This window comes from Mastigoproctus giganteus, chromosome 8 (assembly GCF_048544385.1).
Source record: "Mastigoproctus giganteus isolate SK-2022 chromosome 8, ASM4854438v1, whole genome shotgun sequence".
NCBI classification, from domain to species: domain Eukaryota; kingdom Metazoa; phylum Arthropoda; class Arachnida; order Uropygi; family Thelyphonidae; genus Mastigoproctus; species Mastigoproctus giganteus.
In genome coordinates, this window is record NC_143582.1 from 37,893,459 (window position 1) to 37,913,574 (window position 20,116).

Sequence of the window (20,116 nt, forward strand, 5' to 3'; positions counted from 1 at the left end):
CTCACCGCTAATCGTCGTCGACAGCGAATGCTGTGGTGCCAACAACACGCTAGTTGGACACTGGAGGCCTACACACGAGTACGCTGGTCGGATGAGTCCATATACCTGGTGCAACATGCTGACGTTCACCTTAGTGCGGCGCAAGCAAAAAGAATCCATAGATGCATCGTGTCCACTATCCAGGCAGGTGGCAATGGTTGCTTGATACGAAGCATGTTTTGCTGATAAGAACTAGGACCCCTTGTGCGTATGGACCAACTTTTCACTGATGAAGTCTACCGGCAGCTCTTAGTTTTTTTTTTTTTTTTTTTTTGGTTTTTTTTTTTTTAGGAGCATTAGCAACTAAGGCCATATTGCTCCGGGATGTGCGGTGGTCATTTCCTGACCTTTCGCATCCTCCGTATTTGGTGGTAACGGGCTCGAACCCCGGTCTAATCAAGAAGCGTGTACTATGCACTGCTGCTCCTTCCCACCTGGCTACGCAGGCGCCTACAGCTCTTAGTAGACCATATGCAGCCTACCATGTTGCATTTTTTTCTTGGATAGAAACGGGATCCTCCAAGACGATAATGGGCAGTACCATCGGGCCCGCACTATGCACGAGTGGTTCAAGGAAAGGCTTGCAAGCAACATGGCTGCAGAACACTACGGACGTCTTCAGACATCTAGTAGAGTCAATGCCTAGGTGAATAGCAGCTGTTATTCGTGCGAAAGTGGTCCAACACGGTATTAGGTAGGTGGTCATAATTCAGAGTGGTCACTGAGTGTATATATAAAATCAAGGAGAATTGCATTCCAACGTTCAGCCCTTGAATTATATTCGTCTTGATTTCCCCCTTTAACGTAACTATAAATATAAAACTATAAATACTTGGCTGCACTGTGCTCTTTTTGCTAAGTCCTGGACAGCTGAAATTGTTGCCTGTGCCCCAATAAGTGTCCATCTTGATCGACGAGAACCTCTCGATTACTTATCTCTACTCATCTGTAAAGAAAAGAACCAGGTTCAAGAGACGACGTTGTCTGACCAAAGTCATACGAACTCTCCTGGGGGAGAGGACAAGGAAAACACAAACCATGTGTCGTCCCGTACAGACTTGTCATTTCAATATGCTATATACAACTTGCCATGACAGCTCTCGAGAGTGCCTATCTCTTTATGGTTTCTCGCTGTCAGGATTAAATAGAGGTCATCTGGGATATTTATATTCTTGGTCGATCTTCATCTTTCCGTTAAACACTGTCTCCTCTGGCTACCTCAGCTTGCAATTTACTCCATCGTTCTGCCAGCGGCCATCTATCGCTCCGAATCTTTTTGTGGAACGCCTACACTGTTTACAGAACAAAAGGGGGAGAAAATTAACCAAACAGTTTGCACCAAAGTTAAATTATAAATGAGTGTTGCTGTGTTACAGTCTTATTGTTAATTAAATCTCCGTCTACTTAGTATTAACTAAATCTTAAAACCAAATTTCCTTCTCAATCCTCAAACACGATCAAGTTCAACTGCACGTGTCTAGCTTGTCATTACTTAACAAAGAGCTCTTCATTGTATGGTCAGCACCACTTATTTCCAAACGGCCGACCATTTTTGATCCAAACCGGCTCATGACATTTGGCAAATTTCCCTCTATGTTTGACTTATTTCATCGAATGACTGTTTCAAGAATGGCTTTTTACGCGGAACATTGCAGTCTGATAGCCAATTCCATGAAATCGTATACCACTCTATTTCACCTAGGAACGAATTTGTAAATATATGTAAAGTAGCTGTTTTTCCAGACTTTCCAAATAACAGTTCGATTGTATGCATAGGTGAAGTGCGAAAAAATAAAATTTTACATACATAAATCCGATAATTTCATTGAGTAAAAGAATATTGCATTAGTATTTCTTTTCTTTTTTTATTAATTTCGAAACCTGTTTCGTGACGTTGTGGACATCCTTATTATTAAAATTTCTCTAATAAATTCTTTAGTAGGAGTACTCACTTACCATTTGAGGTACCCAGCACGCCACAAAGAAAACACAAAGCACCACCATCAGTTTAGCAAATGATACCTCCTCTGGCGTAGTGTGATTAAATGACAGTTCTCGGCTGTCTCTGGACATAGTTGTTCTGCCGAGTCTGGCTACAGAGTTGTTGCCCATTCTACAAAGGGCTCGAACCACAGCTAGATTGCAGCAGACGATAACAAGACATAGCACCATTCCAAAGGTGAATACAAGGTATGCGTATGCGATATCTCTGGCCGTAGTGGCAAAGCGGTAACGATGGCAATAATGAAGTGGATTTGGACTGTCGCTATTGTAATATACGCCAAATCCAAGGAACGGAAGGCAAACAATGATCAGGACTACAAACCACAGAGTGAAGATGGCGCGTTTGATGAGCTTGTGAGTAATGTGCTATAAAGAAAGGAAGAATAATAAAGTGAAATTAAAATTATTACAGACAGTAAGGCAGTTCACTGCTATTATCCATTTTTTTTTTAATTTAAAACACACTGTGGTATGTACTATGTTATCAAAAGTATTGAGACCAAGAGAAGATAAAAATGGTCTCGAGATCAGATTGTAATATGGTATGAGATCCTATTTGGCCTGTAATATAGCTAGCAGTCTTCGTAGGACAATTTTCACCAACTTATGACATGTGTCAACGGAAATATTTCTCTATTCTTCCTGTAGAAAAGGAGAATTGGGCAACTGATGTTGGCCTCTACGGACAAGCCCGCACACGTCTTTCCAATTCGTCCCATAGCGATTCCATCGGACTCTGAGCGGACCGGCCCAGCAGTGTCTCATTATTTTCTCCAAACCAAGCTGTAACACCTCAACCTCATGTTGTAACCATGAGGCCCTGCGCCATAAATGTGCATCAGTTTCGAGATTGTCACAATATCGCTCCTTCTGCAAGGAATATCCACAAGCATTAGCTCCAACACTAACGGAAAGCAGACCCAAACCATCAGATCAGCATACTCCGTGTTTCAGCAGGGAAAAAAAAAAAAAAAAACTAATAAAAATATCTGTTGAGATTCGCAGTTCCAAAGGTCGTTCCTCCGAGCATACCACTGCACCCATCGCTGAAGATTAACTTATGAAAGGTCGCAACCTGCTTATGTTCACTGACAACTTATTCCTATACAATCTCAGACCTCTTGGATGATTCTTTGACAACTCTGTAGAAAGGTTTTTTGGAATAATACAACCGTTCGGAGATTTGTTGTCAAAATATGCGATCTCCCAGATCGATGTTCATATTTAGTAGTCCCTTCCACTTATATACGATGTTCAAGACAGAGGTCTCTGTAGTATACAGCAAACTTGCAAACTATGGTACTATATTCTCCCCTATGGCATCCGATAGAGCTCGATATTCAGATTAAGTAGGTTCGTTTCCACGTGGCATGTCGACTGTAAATGATACTTCTACCTTCTGCAACTTCATTTATAGATCCTCAACAATATTTGCATAATTTGCGATTTACATAAAACTACGTATCTGTTAGTGTCTCAATACTTTTGGCAACGGTGTATATAAAAACAACAATGATATTCATCCTATTGTACATTTCTAGTTAATATAAATATAAGAGTAATCAAAGAGTACGTTTTTTTTTTTTTTTTTTTTTTAAAAAAGAATGCAATCCTATCAGGGTAATAGATTTAACATAAAAACATGGAATTTGTAAAAAAAAAAAAAAAGGTGTAAAGCCTCTGAAGTAATGGTTTCTTGTTTGTCTGCATGCGGACGGATACGAAGACAAAAGTTTTACGCATGTGCGAACTTGCCTAAAAGCACAAATCAGTTATGATTAAAGAGGCCTGTGCGCTCTGGATTCATCATTATTATTAAATTACAGTTGCTCAGAGCGAAACGGATACAAAAATAGATTGTGACAAGTTTAATAATAGGAATATATACATATATTAGATTAGATACATACAAATAAAAGCTTTAGGTTGTTAAGTCAACCTTCCTGGAAGGTTGACTAAACAATCGAAAGCTTTTATTATCAACCTTCCTCGAAGGTTGACTAAACAACCGAAAGCTTTTATTATCAACCTTCCTCGAAGGTTGACTAAACAATCGAAAGCTTTTATTATCAACCTTCCTGGAAGGTTGACTAAACAATCGAAAGCTTTTATTATCAACCTTCCTGGAAGGTTGACTAAACAATCGAAAGCTTTTATTATCAACCTTCCTGGAAGGTTGACTAAACAATCGAAAGCTTTTATTTGTATGTATCTAATCTAATACAGTACATATGTATAATTTCCTATTATTAAACTTGTCACAATCTATTTTTGTATGCGTTTCGCTCTGAGCAACTGTAATTTAATAATAGCAAATCAGTTAATGTAGACAATGCGTTACGTTTCAGGCACAATTCGATTATTAAATAACGTGCCTCAATTCACGAAGTGCTCACCAAATCTTACCACGTGATGTGTAAGTCCGGCATTACCGAGGCGTATTTGCTCCAGGGGGCCTGATCTTATTTTTAGGGCCTCTAAAAATATGTGCCACGCTTTAGACAGCCTAAATCTGATACTAGTAGAGAGAAGTTGAGGTGAGTTTTGTGTAGTAGCTCTTTTTTTTTAAGGGGGTAAGGGAACATGGGTTTACTTACTAATATGATATTTAGTACAAGAGTCTAGAGGAACGTTTGAGACACATGCTGAAATTTTGGAAGGGATTAGAGGTGCTGTTCCTGATTTATCGAACATATCTGTGTGTGTGTGGGGGAAGACTATGGAATTAGACATTAAACCTAAAACCTTCAACAGGAGCCATCAAAGCACAAAATGAAAATTTAGCACCCATTCGCCATTTCCTTCAAGAGTAATGCCCGAAAGGAATATGGAACTGTAATTGGTCTTAAAACATGCTGAAAATTTGGTGTCAATCCTCCTTTTTCTTCTCGAGTAATATTCGAAACTAACAGAGGCTTCTGTGTGCGGACTGGGAGGCTTTTGAATCGTAATTAATCCTAAAACTTTCCAATGGAAACGGAACATATACTGAAAATTCGGTGTCAATCTTCTTGTCGAGCAACCGTCAAAAACATACTTCCAATTTATAACTCGAAACTTTACGAGAAAAAAAAAACAAAAAAAAAAAAAAAAAAAAAACAGAAGTTGGTCTGATTTGAATGAAATCGAGAGTGGCTTTACACATTTTTTTAAAAGAGGTCAAATATAAAATTCCTTCAAATCCACAACAAAAAAGTTAGGTAATGTACGCAATGCGTTACATTTAAGGCGCGTTCAACTTTCGATTTTTTTTTTCTTAAATCAATAGAATTATTTTCTCTTTTTGTGATTAATAGATGTGAAAAGTACTTAACTAATTATCTTATCAATTAATTATAAAGATTATAATTTTATAGAACACTTAATAAAACTACAGTTTTACGTTCTCTAAAAACCGTTCAGTTTAATTACAGCTGCATAATATTTATTATTCTTTTCATATACAGTATATTCTTTTTTTAAAGTCTCTTTTCTCGCTACATATGTGTATTCTCTTCACAAGGCACACCACGTTCAGAAGTCTTACATAACAATACACTCGAAACATGCACAGACTCAACTAACAACACTGCATTAAAATTATATTTAGTCTATTAATTTCTTTTTTACGTACAAATTGTATGGGAGAGGAAAATAATAATAATTGTCCAGGATCTGTTCGATTGTAATGAAATTGCTATGGCTCGATAAATCTTTCTAAAAGAACTAAATACTGTATAAAATTTAATGAAAATCTGTCTACTGGGAGTCGAGTTGTTACATGCGGACGGACAAATAAGAGGCGCTTACGCATATGTGTGTGTCTAAAAGGATATACTGTATAGATGTCTAAAAGAAAGGATATACTGTATAGATGTCTAAAAGAAAGGACGGTGTCAAAATAAATAAGTGGGATTAATTAAGTAACTACTGTAAAAACTTAAGTTTTAATAATAATCGCCTTTCTGGCCTCTAAGGCATTCGTGGAACAATTCTGTAGCTCTACGTTGAATAAAATAAATAATCCGAAAACAAAATGACATACAGTGGTGTTTCCTCGGTTCGTGTCGTACGTTAGCACATCTTATACGCCAAAAACTATGCATATAATCAAAAATAACAGTGATATGAGCAGAAAATCATGCGCCCGATTCAATATTTAATTTTCCAGATGTGCATAGCCAGAAATTAACTATGTACTAATGGAGGGGGGGGGATGGCGAATATGGGACACCAGGACATGTGCTTGAAAGCACGAATTATGTCGGTTACAAGTGGAAAATTCCTTCCTCTCCTGTTTTTCCAGGGTACAACTATTCAATTCAAAATAGACCACTTTTCACAAGTTGGAATAGAGATAATAAAGTTGCCAGTAATCTGAAGATATCCCCCCCTACACACAAAAAAAAAAAAAAAAAAAAACTTTAAAACATGATCTGTTAGCTTTTAGTGTCCAGACCTGAAGTTTACGAGATAAAATCTCTCTCACTCTCTAACAAGGTAATAAGATACTACAGTGACAGGTGGCGGAGATTGACGAACTAGGTAATCATACGGGGGCGGGATGAGGTCTTGTGTTAGGGTAAATTAAGATACACCTGCCACCAGTCGCTATGCAGTGTAGCTCGTTGCTTTTGGCTGTCTATTTGGCCGCCAGCTCTTTCTGGAAAACTAACTGATGGAAAACGTCTCGAGAGCATACCGACGCCTTGGCGTTATCTATCTCAAGGTTCCCCCCCCCCCCCACTATCTCCAGAAGGCACGTGCACAATGTCAAGTTTTTCTTTTTTTAGCACTTTTGTAGGGTCCTCTTTGTAGAATGGTGTTTTGCTTGTGTTGGTGCCGAAGTAATTATGGTGATTAGTAGAAGAAGTGGGAAATAATAAGCTCGCGATATTCTCATCATCCCCTTCCCCTAAGCCTTCCAAAGTCTGTGTTTATTCAACGTTTTCCACGGTAGTCTCGCTTTGAAATTGTAACCAACCACCATTATTTTTACACAAATGCGATATGGTCTCGATCCATATCGCTATTGTAAAAAATATATTATTTCATTCACTCTACAGTGTATAAATATGAAACAAATTAGTTAATGTACGTAGGGTGCTATATTTCAGGCGCGTTAGTAAATAATAATAATTCACTTATAGTAATAATAAAATAAAATAAAAATTCTTGTTTATACTCCGGCACGACCACCAGGTCAGTGGAGTTTACAATAAATTAATTAATACAAACGTTAATCGTATTTATCAGTCAAGGGCTTGAACCCCGGTCCACTCAAAGAGCGCGTGCTACTGCACTCACGCTCCTGACCACTCGGCTACGTCGAGAAAAAAAACGACTATCATGCGCGAACTGAAAACATTTCGTTTCTGTGCATCTAACAGTCATTCCTCCATACAGTGCACAGCGAAACACATAATACCACTGATTCAGCTAAAATATGTGACATGTGGATAGCCTATATGTATGTAAGAAAAAAATAATAAAATAAAATAAACAAATAATCGAATTTCTAGTGGTTTGGTTTTAATTAAATTTGGAAACCCTCAAAAAATCGTTCTAACAAATCGAAACAAAATTTCGTGAAAATCCATCCACTGGGAATCGAGTTATTATACACGCATGGACGGAAAAAGAAACAATAATTGTCGAATTTCTATTGGTTCAATGACATTTGAGACGGTTCAACAAATATTTTCAAAAGGCTCCAAATATAAAATTTCATGAAAGTCCATCCTCTAGGCAACACATGCGGACGGATGGACATAGTGAAGACAATAGGTGTATTATGCATATATGCTAAAGCGCCTGAAAAGCGAATTTTTACAATTTTTGAACTGATTCTGTAAAGGCTGGAAATAATTTTAATGTGAAAACATAGGGAAGAAAAAAGATGATTTTTCCCCTTTCAACACCTGCAACTTATATGCTCAGAGTTTGAGAAGCACTGTTCTAAGTTGATGCGTCACACTGAAATAAACTCAATAACGGGTACACTCGTATCCTTAGTACACTAAAGGTACGAGATGTACACGTATTGAGTTTATTTAATGTACCAAGGGTACGAGACGGCTATCAAGGCTGACCATAATGTCAGACTCGAGAGCCAAAGAAATAACCTGACCTTGAAAAGACCTGCAGTTAATACGGCTACATAAGAGACTACGACACCCTTGATGAAAACTGAAAGTTGATTATCTAGTGCAGCAGCCATGTTTGCGAAAGAAATGAATGTTCCCAAGACGAGACTGATGTCCCCCAGCTAACGATCCACACTGATGCAATAAGGATTATAACAAAGTCTAGGCTGCTACTTATCGATGAAACTAGAATTCTTAATGAAATCATCGACGCTGATCACGATAGCATTACTAAGATTTTCCTCATCATCAATACCAAGTATTTCTTTTTCAACAGAAAAGATGTTTATCGGAATGCAGAAATAGTAGTTGAATCCACTGCGAACCACATAGATGCAAATAATACTTTATCGTCATAGTCAGTGCAGTCCCTAGGAAAAAAGTATCTTTAGCGACGTAGATTACGAGTTGGCGACATTGACACGTGTCTCCCGGGCGATTACCGAGTTCACCCACACTTAACGACTGCTCTGCTTTAAGCATTAAAAAGTTAGATTATTTTTCATGGAACAAAAATACTGTACATACATGATTTGCGCGGTTGAATTTTTTGAAGAAGAGATTAAGATAGAAATAATTTATTCTTAATGTCACTGTAATATAATTATCAAATTACTCGTATATCACAATGATATACTGTAGTATAATTTGATATGATATCACAACTGCCGTCATTTCTGCAGGGTCTACGAGCTCATCATAGTGATCTAAACATTTTTATTGTATCTAAAGCAGATCTGCTAGCAAATAAGACGTTTTGGAGATGTGTAAGAAGCTGAAACATGCAGTGTAAATCATTATGAAAGTCCTTTTCAAATCAAGATTTCATGTATTATAATAATAATAAAACATCTGCTTAAAGTTAGTTATTTTACGCATATTAATAATCGAAATTTATATTAATCAAAAGTTAATGCTGTTTAAACAGGTTTCCTTTCGTATTTGGGAACAACTACCCAGTAGCAGCAAGAGACGTTACATCGTTATTATGGCAACCAAACAGTGCTCAGTTAACAAAGGGCCCGTTTTTTTTGTTTTTTTTTTTGCGGAATACATTTGACAATATGCGTACTGTTATTGAATGACATATGCTATCCCAACACCACAGCGAGCAAGGTACTTTTCGGAAAAACCGGTATTTTCCTCTTGTATATTAATGACCTTCTTCCATTGACCGGAAATCCTATCCATAGTTTTGCCGATGATAGCACATTGTATTCCACTTTCCATTTTGAGAAACCTTGCCCTGCTCAATCAACTTCAACTTCTCGAATATCCGCTACCAATCCTTAAATGCCGATCTCCAGGTAATTCTCCAGTGGAGCAAAGCCAACTTAGTTGATTTCAATCCTTCCAAAACTCAGTCTTGTCTTATATCTCGCAAAAAGGATTCTTCTGCTCCTATGCTTATCTTTGGTGACACTCCGATTTTTAGGCAAAATGATATATCTCTTTTGGGGATTACCCTGACTTCTAATCTCTCTTGGCAGAAGCACATCACAAATATTGCTTCCTCTGCATCTAAAAAACTTGGTTTTCTCTTTCGCTCTCGGCGTTACTTTTCTTCCAAACAGCTGCTCACTCTGTATAAATCGCAAATCCGCCCTGCCATGGAATATTGTTCCCACATCTGGGGTGGTGCCCCCAAAACCTCTCTCAGGCTTCTTGATTCCATTCAGAAGAGGGCAGTTAGATTAATTAATGATCCATCTCTAACAGAGTCTCTCCACTCGCTGTCTCATAGATGTACTGTTTCTGCTGCATGCCTTGTCTACAGATACTTCTATGGGCACTGTTCTTCTGAATTGGCTTCTGTAATTCACATTCTCTCTTTCAAAACGGTCCGAATACGTGCCGCCAACATCCATTTACTGTCCAACTTCAAACCCACAGAACCAACTTTTCATCTCCCTCGTTTATTCATTCAACTGCCGTTTTCTGGAACAACCTTCCTTCATACGTATTTCCTGAAAATTACAGTCTACAGAAGTTCAAGTCCAATGTCAACAAATATCTTCTTTCGTCTTCTCAACCTCCAACACAAGCACGGTACTAAGTACTATAGGTTCTAATACCTCTCGTGTTTGAGGTTTTCATAAAAAAAATAATAAAAAATAAAAAACCCATCGGCATGTTTCAGAATGAGAAAGACCTGGAGTAAATGTGTAGTCAGATATGACTGCACAATTACCACCAGGTGAAACGCATGCATAAGATTCCAGATACCTGATGAACAGAATACTATCACCAGCAACAAATGCAATCTGCTAATACAGTGCAACCTCCATACACCGCGCCTCTTCATACCACGTTTTCGGATATATAGTGGGTATGATCACGTCCACCAAAAACGAATTAAAGGGGGGGATGGAAAAAGTGCGTTCAAAGTCTATAATTTCATAATGGAAACCGGAAAAAGTGAATACTATATGCACTTTACATCCCACTACCGTATTTCCAAGAGAGGAAATTAACTACTGTATTCGCTTCGATGTTCAGTATTCAGTTACAGAGTAATTTTTGTAATCAAGACTCGTCAGACACATTACTCTAGACACCCAGTTTCTCCCTTCCCCTCAGCATTTTCAGAACAAGAAGCAAAGGCTGCTTGTAATGTGCTTGGTGGCAGTCTTGGAGCAAATTACCTCGCTACTTGTATTGCGGTGGATGCGGAAACTCCAGTTGCGTACTCCCTGAGTGAGAAAGAAATCGCAGCCTCTGTGAAGGGTGGGAAGGCAATTGACAAACAGAAACCAGAAGATAATGTGAAAACATTAATGAGGTGATGGCGTTGTTAGAACGTCAGAGTGACAGTGAGCATCATCTTTTATTACATCTGACGTCTATTAAGAATTACGTACTGAAAAAAACGTTGTCATCTCTTTCGGAAAACTAAATTATATGACTATTTCAGCAAGGATACTTAAAATGTAAGCCATAACAGCACTGTGTATTCATAGAATGTAAAGGAAACGATACAACCTTTAATACTTTTTTTTAATGTCTTTTAGTTTCGTAAAACATTAGTAAATAAAGTATTTATTTACTAAGTAAAGTGTATTAAATAAGTACACTTTACACTTGGCGCACTATGGCCACAGATGCCGATGTGCCTAACAAATGCACCAAACAAACACTTTACACTGAGTGAACAGAAATCAATCACTTATATTTCTTTCGGCCTGACCCAATTTCTAGCCTTTCTTCCCCCCCCCCCTTTTTTAATAGGTCCTAGCCACTGAAATCTCAGGAAATTAGATGACAGGACCTGCCAGAATAAATAGAAAATCTCTAAAATACTAATGTACCTGGTCTGCCTCCACCAGGTATAGTGTGGGCAATGATGGATCCCATTTGGGACCCAACGGCTAAAAGACCAGATGAACAAGGGTACAAAACATTACACACCACAATATCCATACACTTTTAAACCTCTGGCCTCTACAGTGTTCTGTATCACACCACAATGTATACTACGCGGAGATGGGCCCTGGTGCTGTTAGACCCTAAACACACTATACACCTAGTAACGGGTAAGACCAAATTTCGTGGCGCGTCCGTAGCCAGGTGGAAAGGAGCAGCAGTGCGTTGCACACGCTTCTTGATTAGACCGGGGTTTGAGCCCGTCACCACCAAATACGGAGGATGCGGAAAGGTCAGGGAATGATCACCGCATATCCCGGAGCAATATGGCCTTAGTTGTTAATGTTCCTTAAAACCAAAACAACAACAACAACCAACTTTCGCACGGATAAGGACAGCACACAGCGAGGCATTGAGTCCACTAGTTCACGTAAGCGTTCCACAGGTATTTCCATCCATCCATGCTTGCTGCACCGCTGTCCATAATCATAATTCTGTCGTATTCCTGGGTGGAGGATCCAAAGCTCGAACGAAACTTTTCACAGCATCCCACAGATGCTCCACAGGATTAATGTCCGGTGAACGGGGAGGCCATTTCATGGTGGTAAAATCTGCAGAATGCTCTTCGAACCATGTTCTAGTCACCACGGCTCTGTGGGGAGGCGCATCGTCCTGCTGGAAGAGTCTATTACCCTGTGGGTGCAAGGTGGCCATGAAGGGATGCAGGTGGTCTGCGAGGATGGACACGTAACCTGGACCGTTCAGAGATGCGTCTAGACGTACCAGAGGTCCCATCATGTGCCAGTTGAACACGCTGTTATTTGTTATTTGGTTTTTAGGAGCATTAGCAACTAAGGCCATATTGCTTCGGGATATGCGGTGGTCATTTCCTGACCTTTCCGCATCCTCCGTATTTGGTGGTGACAGGCTCGAACCCCGGTCTAATCAAGAAGCGTGTGCTACGCACTGCTGCTCCTTCCCACCTGGCTACGGAGGCGGCAGTTGAACACGCCCCAGACCATTACCGACCGTCCACCGGCCTGAACAGTTCCTTGTTGACATGACGGATGCATAGCTTCGTGCGGTTTCCACCAGATACGCACCCTCTCCGCCTGAAATAGACCAGGAGACCGGTCTCCAATCATCCAAGGTCCAGTGCCGATGTTCTTTCGCCCAGTTGAGGCGTAGAGTCCTGTGTCGTGGTGTTAGCAATGGGACTTCGGTGGGGCGGCGACTCCCATAACCTGTTGCGTCTAATGATCACCTGATGGTCTTGGTGGAGACGTTTCTGACACCTCCCTCGTTGAAGTCGGCGGTGATTTGTGCCACTGTCGCTCTCCGATTGGCTGAAACAATGCGAGACAGACGTCGAGCCACATTCATCCACCACCTTTCTCCGTCCATAGCGCTGTCCACGACGAGATGTTATTCCGGAAATGGTGTATTTCCAATACACTCTTGGTACTGTCGAACAGGGATAGTGCAATTCCTGTACACCTCCATGCGTCTGGCACTCACTATCATCCCTCTTTCAAAGTCTGTTAACTCACGACGTTTATCCATACTGACATCGAATTACCGTCTACGCGATTTCAGTGATGCAGTGTAACTATATACCTGCCAAGCGGTGGGTTCGTCCACTGTCGAGAGGGGCGACAGCGTCGCGTTGCCCTGGAACCAGGTATCCATGAATTCTGTCCGTTCAGTGTATTTACTAATGATAATACTGTAATGTTAAAAACTGGGGGAGATAGTAAAAAAATTTTCGGCTATAACGTGCTTCGCTTATAACGCGGGAATTAGTTGCCTGACACCCGCGTTATATCAAGGTTGAACTGTGTTACCATTGCTATAATCTGTGGGCGTTAACATAAGGATTACAGTAATCTACTGTCTACCACATCATTATCATTAATGGTTTATCCACAGGCATGTCATAAATAAATAATAAATTTTCCGATTAAACTCCAGAACGACCACATAAGGTCGGCGGAATTCACATCTACAAATTAATATTGTCGTGGACTATAGAGATTACCACTGTCCTGCCATTTAGACATTTTAATCATCTACAGTATTACTGCCTACAGATAAGGTAAAATGATATTCGTATGCGATTAGCCTTGTTCGGAGTCCTCAGATATCGTTACCATCAACAATTTGTAGACATCTACACATTACCATGGTCTGAACTTCTTCCCCCCCCCCCTTTTTTTTAAGGATAATTTTATCATGGGAGATGGTCGAGCCGCGCCCAGCCTTCGACTGTTCAGAAACAGTTAAAAATAGTCTTTAGCGAACTGGTAGAAGAGGGTTCACGACGAGCAGGTTGATAGTAAACATGTCGACGGGAGGCTGTAGTTATATTCGACAGCGGCGTCCTCGAGTGCCGGAATCAACTGACAGTGAGTAATTGGACTACTCACGTGATTCTTTAAAACTTTGGCTTGCACGGAAAATACAATGGTAGAACATGTTACCTTCCCTTGGATATTAAACAAATTACACCCACTAGGATGCAAAGGATCACCTTCAGGTAATGGAAAAAGTTGAGTGTAATGCAGAAGTTAGAGAAGTGGTATTTTCCTGAAAACAGTCTAAAATGTGTCGCTGTGGTAATAAGAATAACTGCTCATTCCATTTTAGTGAACAACAGCCATAAAAGACCCTTGAAAATGCATTTCCTTGTATTAATGATTGCAATTGCTTAAACATTAATTAAATTTAATTAATATTCAATATTTATGATAAGCAGATTTTACTGATAAACAGAGGCAAACATGAATCAGAAACCTACTTTTCCTCAGGTTGTTTCTCTGTCGATAAAATCGGCCCCTCAAAATACCAGTAAAAAGGACCCCCCTCACCTAAATGCCCATGAGCAACAACATGCCATACGGACAAATGGTGATCCTACTGATCATCCTCCAACATCCCAGCCATCTGATTATCACCCTTGTCTTGCATCACCTCAGTTCAAACAAGAGGAAAGCTATTTGTCTCGCGGATTGAACCCAGTATCACACGGAGCGTCATCAAAGAAATGTGTGTAGAAGAAATGGGTATCGACGTAGAAGTACGAACAAGGCATCCAAGCATATTCCTCCTTCACTATCTCATGCCCTATCAATTGCGAAGCACGATTACTAGACAAAAACATTTGGCCCAATGGCACCCTGGTTAAGCGCTTCAGGGAACGTGCTTTGAGGCACTCAACCAGGGTAGCGCAGTAGCAATTTAGGAATTCCTTATCCAACTCGAAAGAAAATATGCAGGTCTCTCTTTTCCTTCAAAATGTGCGCAGCATAGCCAATAAACTTCACACCTTGCAGAATCTCCTATTAAGCTCGGAATACGAATTCATCTGCCTGACAGAAACCTGGCTTCAAAATAATAGAAAGCTAGATGCTCTGGCTGACAATTTTGGTTTTAAATGCGTTACAAGAGGAAGAGAAAGCAAAAGAGGAGGAAGAGCAATGATAGTCTATAAGAATAATTTCTCTGTAATTGAAAACCAAGAGTCACACTCGGAAAATTTTGAAGCCGTCTCAGCAACCTTCAGAGAAGGTACAAAGAATGTACAAATTTGTACTCTATACCTTCCACCAATCATGACAGCGAAGCCAGAAATGAACTCCTTACTTGGCTCGTCGCAAACTTGAACCCAAATGTAGAATCTATCGTGATGGGAGATTTGAACATGCCTCTTCCTAAGCACAAAGACGCAGAGCATATTGGATGGTACTATGGAAACCCTGTCGATGAAACAACTGGAAACGCCACTCACAAGAGGCACACAGCGCCTTGACTTGGTATACTACAATACTGTAGAAATCACATTAACTGATAGTACGACTCGCTTCACTTCTGATCACATCCCTCTCTCAATCCAAGCTAACCTGAGAAGTCCAGCTTGTAGTCAAAAAGAGAACGGGGAGGTGGGGAAAACAACGCGGATGTTATCTTCTCAACCAAGTATATAAAACCAGACGTAATTTTGAAACGGCTTGTGAATTTCAACTGGCAAAATCTCTTCCAACTCCACGTAGACGATACCTTAGAAGCACTTTCGGATACCCTTCACTTTATTGCTCTTGAGGGGGCATCAAAACGCATTAAAATTTCCGATCGGGCGAATTCGTGGTTTAGTCCACAAGTAAAATATGCTTTCAAGAACAAGCAAAAACTCTTCAGAAAATGGAAAAAAACTGAATACCCACCTGATTATATTCGATATAAAGAAGCTAGAGCACGGTTCATTCGATTGAAACGTCAAGCTCACTATGACATGGTGCTATCACATTTAAAGAAAGGAAGCAGAATATCTAATAAGAAAAGGCGTACGGATATAATAATGCCCGAGCACATCTTCTCAGAATGGACACAAGCCACCTCTGGAACTCCTCTGGCTGAAAATCAAGTTGACAGTGAAGCCAACACAGAAAATCCGTGAAGCAATCAGCAAACTGAAGACAGAGGCCTATCCTGAACTGTCTCAAATCAATATCGCTAGAGATGACATTAAAGCCGCTGTGAATAGCCTCAAGAATAAAGCCACAATTGGGCCTGATAAATTCCCACTCTTCATGATTAAGATCAGCAGTATATACATCATAGATCTGCGCCTTCACATTTTCCACAAAAGTTTAGTGAAAACCACTTTCCGAAGATATGGAATACGTATTACACCTGTTCCCAAAAATAACAATCCTAAATCCGCCAAAGACTACAGGCCTATTGCAATTGGATGTTCGTTTCAAAAAATATTTGAGAAATCCATTTTAAATACCATCAACCATTACTGCTTCGGGCATAGACCAGTACTTCATTCAGTGATTTGGAGGGGCGGCCAAGTCTCAACTTGACTAGGGATGTGCTATAGCGACTGTAACTTTGGACAGTGACTGGGTCCCAACTGTTCAACCAACTGAGTGATTTTATGAAGAAAGCTATGGGATATCGTGTATCCCCTCCCTGCCATAAACTTTCCATGGTAAGGTGCGAACTATCTTCTCGACCACACTACTGTATTTTGAATGCCACCATTGTGCTCGCCGTCCCCTAGAAATCCCCTAGAGAAGTAGTTATACACTCTTCTAGAGGTATTTTTGCCTTCGGCTGTTGTACCCACCCCCCCTTCAAAGTGGGGGATACACCATATCTTTGAAAACTGTTTATGCAGCAACAGATAAACCTACGAACTTGTGGTGGGTAACAACTGCCATCTTTTTAAAAGAGCTACCAGAATATACTGAAGCATTCCCGATTATCCGAACTCTCCCGATTATTCGGAATACGTAACAATGGAAGGGAGACAAAAAAATTAAGGACTCCCGGATGCAGAAACAAAGCGACGAACTGACCATAATAGATCAACCAGACGAGATGGAGGAGGCCCATTCCGGGGCCACCTTAAGCAAGAGGAAAAACCGAAAGGAAGGGGACCCTAAATTCGAAAGGGAGACCCCGCTCGCAGGCCGAAACAAGGGAACAACCTGAACCAACAGCATCACAAAGAGATGCAAACAATAAAAGACAGCAGGAGCCACACCTGCACCATGCACTAGTGGAGGGCTCAGTCTATGAACAATCCCTCAGACTGAAAACGGCCATAGAGAATATTTTTAAAGAAAACCCAAATAGGATATCTACGGGTCTGAGGTCCCAAATAGTGACCATATTTTACAAAATGGAGACAATCCTCCATGACACATACATAGAAAGCCAAAAAGATACTACAAGGCTACAACCTATATAGAATGCGGGCCCAAACAAATGCCACAGCACGCCCCGACATACTCGGAAGCGCTGAGGACCCCATTAACAAATGAAGCTCAATCGACCGCAGAGGGGCACCAGAGGAAGAGGGCCCTATTACCCACACCAAACCTAGTGTTCCTTAAACCTAAGGATGCAGGTAAAATCTACACAAGCGAGGAGCTTAAAACAAAGATAATCAACAACGTGCGGGAGGACCTCAGGCACACAAGAATTAAAGGAATGCGAAAAATGAGAGACGTAGGGCTGGTGATAGAAACAGAAACCAGACAAGAAGCACAGAGCATGATAGAAAACCCTAAAATAAGACTCCCTTGGTCTTAGGGCCCAGCCACCCAAAAGGAAAGGACCATCAATATTAACCTTTGATGTAAACCCGGAAGTTACGGCCGCACAGCTCATGGAAGAACTATACTACAAAAGCATACAAAAGGAAATACCAGATAAGGAACCGCATGATGTAATAACTCCAAAATTCCACATAAAGGCAAGAGGCGGAATCAATAACAGTTGGAGCGTTGAACTCAGCCCAGAGGCATGGCAAGTCTTAAAAGATAGGACAAGAGTATACATAGAATGGGCAGCTGTCGCTTTCGGGAACGAGTGGCAGTTCCCAAATGTTTTAGATGCTGCAAGTTCGGCCACTCCTCCCACGTATGCTCCCAAACGATCCCAACGTGCGGACATTGCACCGAGAAGGGACATGGATTAAAGGATTGTCCGCACAAAGACAAAGAAGCTGCCTGCGCAAACTGCAAGTCCATGAAGCTGGAACATGCCCACTCAATCAGGGACCCCCAATTGCCCGACCTATCTCAAAGGCAAGAGCAACTACCAAAATAGAATCAACTATGGGGACAAGAAGTAAAGAATATAATAAAACAATGATCAAAATAATACAAATAAATGCACAGCGAGCCAAAACAGTGGCAGACCAAATCAGGGTCAAGGCTGATGAGGAAAATACAGACGTAATTATTCTGCAAGAGCCATACGTCCATGTAGGGCGGGTAGCGAGGTACCCACTCCGATATAAGATAATCCATACTGAAGAGGACACCCCATGGGCAGCAGTTCTAATCAGAAATGTAAACATAACTGCAACCAAAATAACCCAACTCTGTACGGCCTGGGTTGCTTGTGCCCAGATTATCACAGCACTGGGCTCCCTTTATGTTGTGGCCCTCTACAGCAAGCCGGGACAGGAATTGGAGACCACTATTAGCTACTTACATCACCTCCAGAACACCCTACGAAACGAAAAAACAATTATAGGAGCGGACGTCAACTGTCGCTCCCCGCTATGGCATAGCGCCACTGCTGACCGAAGGGGAACTGCAAATGGGCAACAGCTCGAGGATTTCATACTGGGTTCAAAGTATTGAACCAGCCACACCAGTTACCAACCTACTGCAACACCCTCTGGGAGGCCACTATAGATATCACCCTGGCAACTAGAAACCTGGCAAACCACCTGGTGGCCAAGCGTCCTGGGGAGGCTGAGTGAGGCCTGAGTGCCGATAAACTTGTATAAAGTCATCGAAAGTTATCTAACCCAAAGAAGAGTGGAGATAAACGTGCAGTACCAGAAACTTACGAGAGGTGCACAGAGGATGTCCGCAGGGGTCGGTTCTGGGACCACTCTTGTGGAACATGTTCCTCGATGAGTTCCTGGAAATGGACCTGGGACCATTTCCAGGAAGAGCGCATGCGTTCGCAGATGCCCTTACCTTGACAGTGGAGGCGGACTCCAGGACCCAACTGGAGGCGTTGGCAAACCGGTCACTACAGCGGCTACAACAATGGGATTCTAAAAACCAATTAAGAATTTCACCAGAAAAAACCTCATCAATCCTCCTCAAAGGGAAACTACGATTGCGGCGGCCCCCGAAAATAAAAATTTAAAATGTCACCATAAAATTCGCGAGCGAGCTAAAGTACTTAGGGCGTAATCCTGGATAATAACTTGTCTTTCCGCAAGCACCTGAAATACATCCGGAGAAAAATCAGGGGATTTGGGATGGTAGCCAGGATCACAAAGGACTGGGGTCTCAAAAAGAGAACCCTGTCAATATACTACAAAACAACTTTCCTACCAGCAATCACACCTATGCAGCAGCGGTATGGTTTCCCAAAGCGGCACTGGTTGTGAACAGAAGAACACTTCAAACGATCCAAAGGACCATATTACTCACAACAAAGCGAGCTTGCAGCACAGTAAGCACCCCAGCACTACGGGTGCTTGCGGGAGTGCTCCCCATGGATCTGGAGGTTATCCAGGCAGGGTTGCTGTTCCTGCTGTCCAGGGGAGTGGCTGCCACCCACTAGGGCTACACGACTGATTCGGCGAAGAGCCTAAAGAATGAAAAAGTCAGGTTACAGACTCACCTCCTAAACCTTTGGGAGAGAAGGTGTCTGAGACCACCAAGGGAGAAGTGACAAAAAAATTCCTACCGGACATCCGCAAGATATATCCAAAACAACCGGTGTGGTATTTCCCAGGGTACCACATGACAACGCTGTTAACAGGACATGGCCCCTACAATGAAAAGCTTTTCGGGCTGGGCCTCACAACGATTCCATCTGTACATGCGGAGAGAGCGAAAGCTGGATCTACACAGCTTATGAATGTCCACAATATGAGGACCTCAGAGGGATTCTTATAACAAGAATCAGATACCTTCCGAAGGGAAACTTGAAACAGGAACTCCCAGATGAAGAACCAACTTCTCACATAATCCCTAAATTCCAAACAAAACCCAGAGCTGGGCACACCATTAACTGGGTCTTTGAGCTATCACCCAAGG

At 41.2% G+C, this 20,116-nt stretch overlaps 1 protein-coding gene across 1 annotated transcript in view; it reads right to left on the minus strand.

The window, feature by feature from the left end:
• Positions 1–20,116, minus strand: part of LOC150081457 (rhodopsin, GQ-coupled) — a 153,375-nt gene that overhangs the window by 34,817 nt on the left and 98,442 nt on the right. Inside the window, exon 2 of the mRNA XM_090380207.1 lies at positions 1,996–2,409. Within this exon, the coding sequence (XP_090236333.1) occupies positions 1,996–2,409 (414 nt within the window). The remainder of the gene's footprint in view (positions 1–1,995; positions 2,410–20,116) is intronic.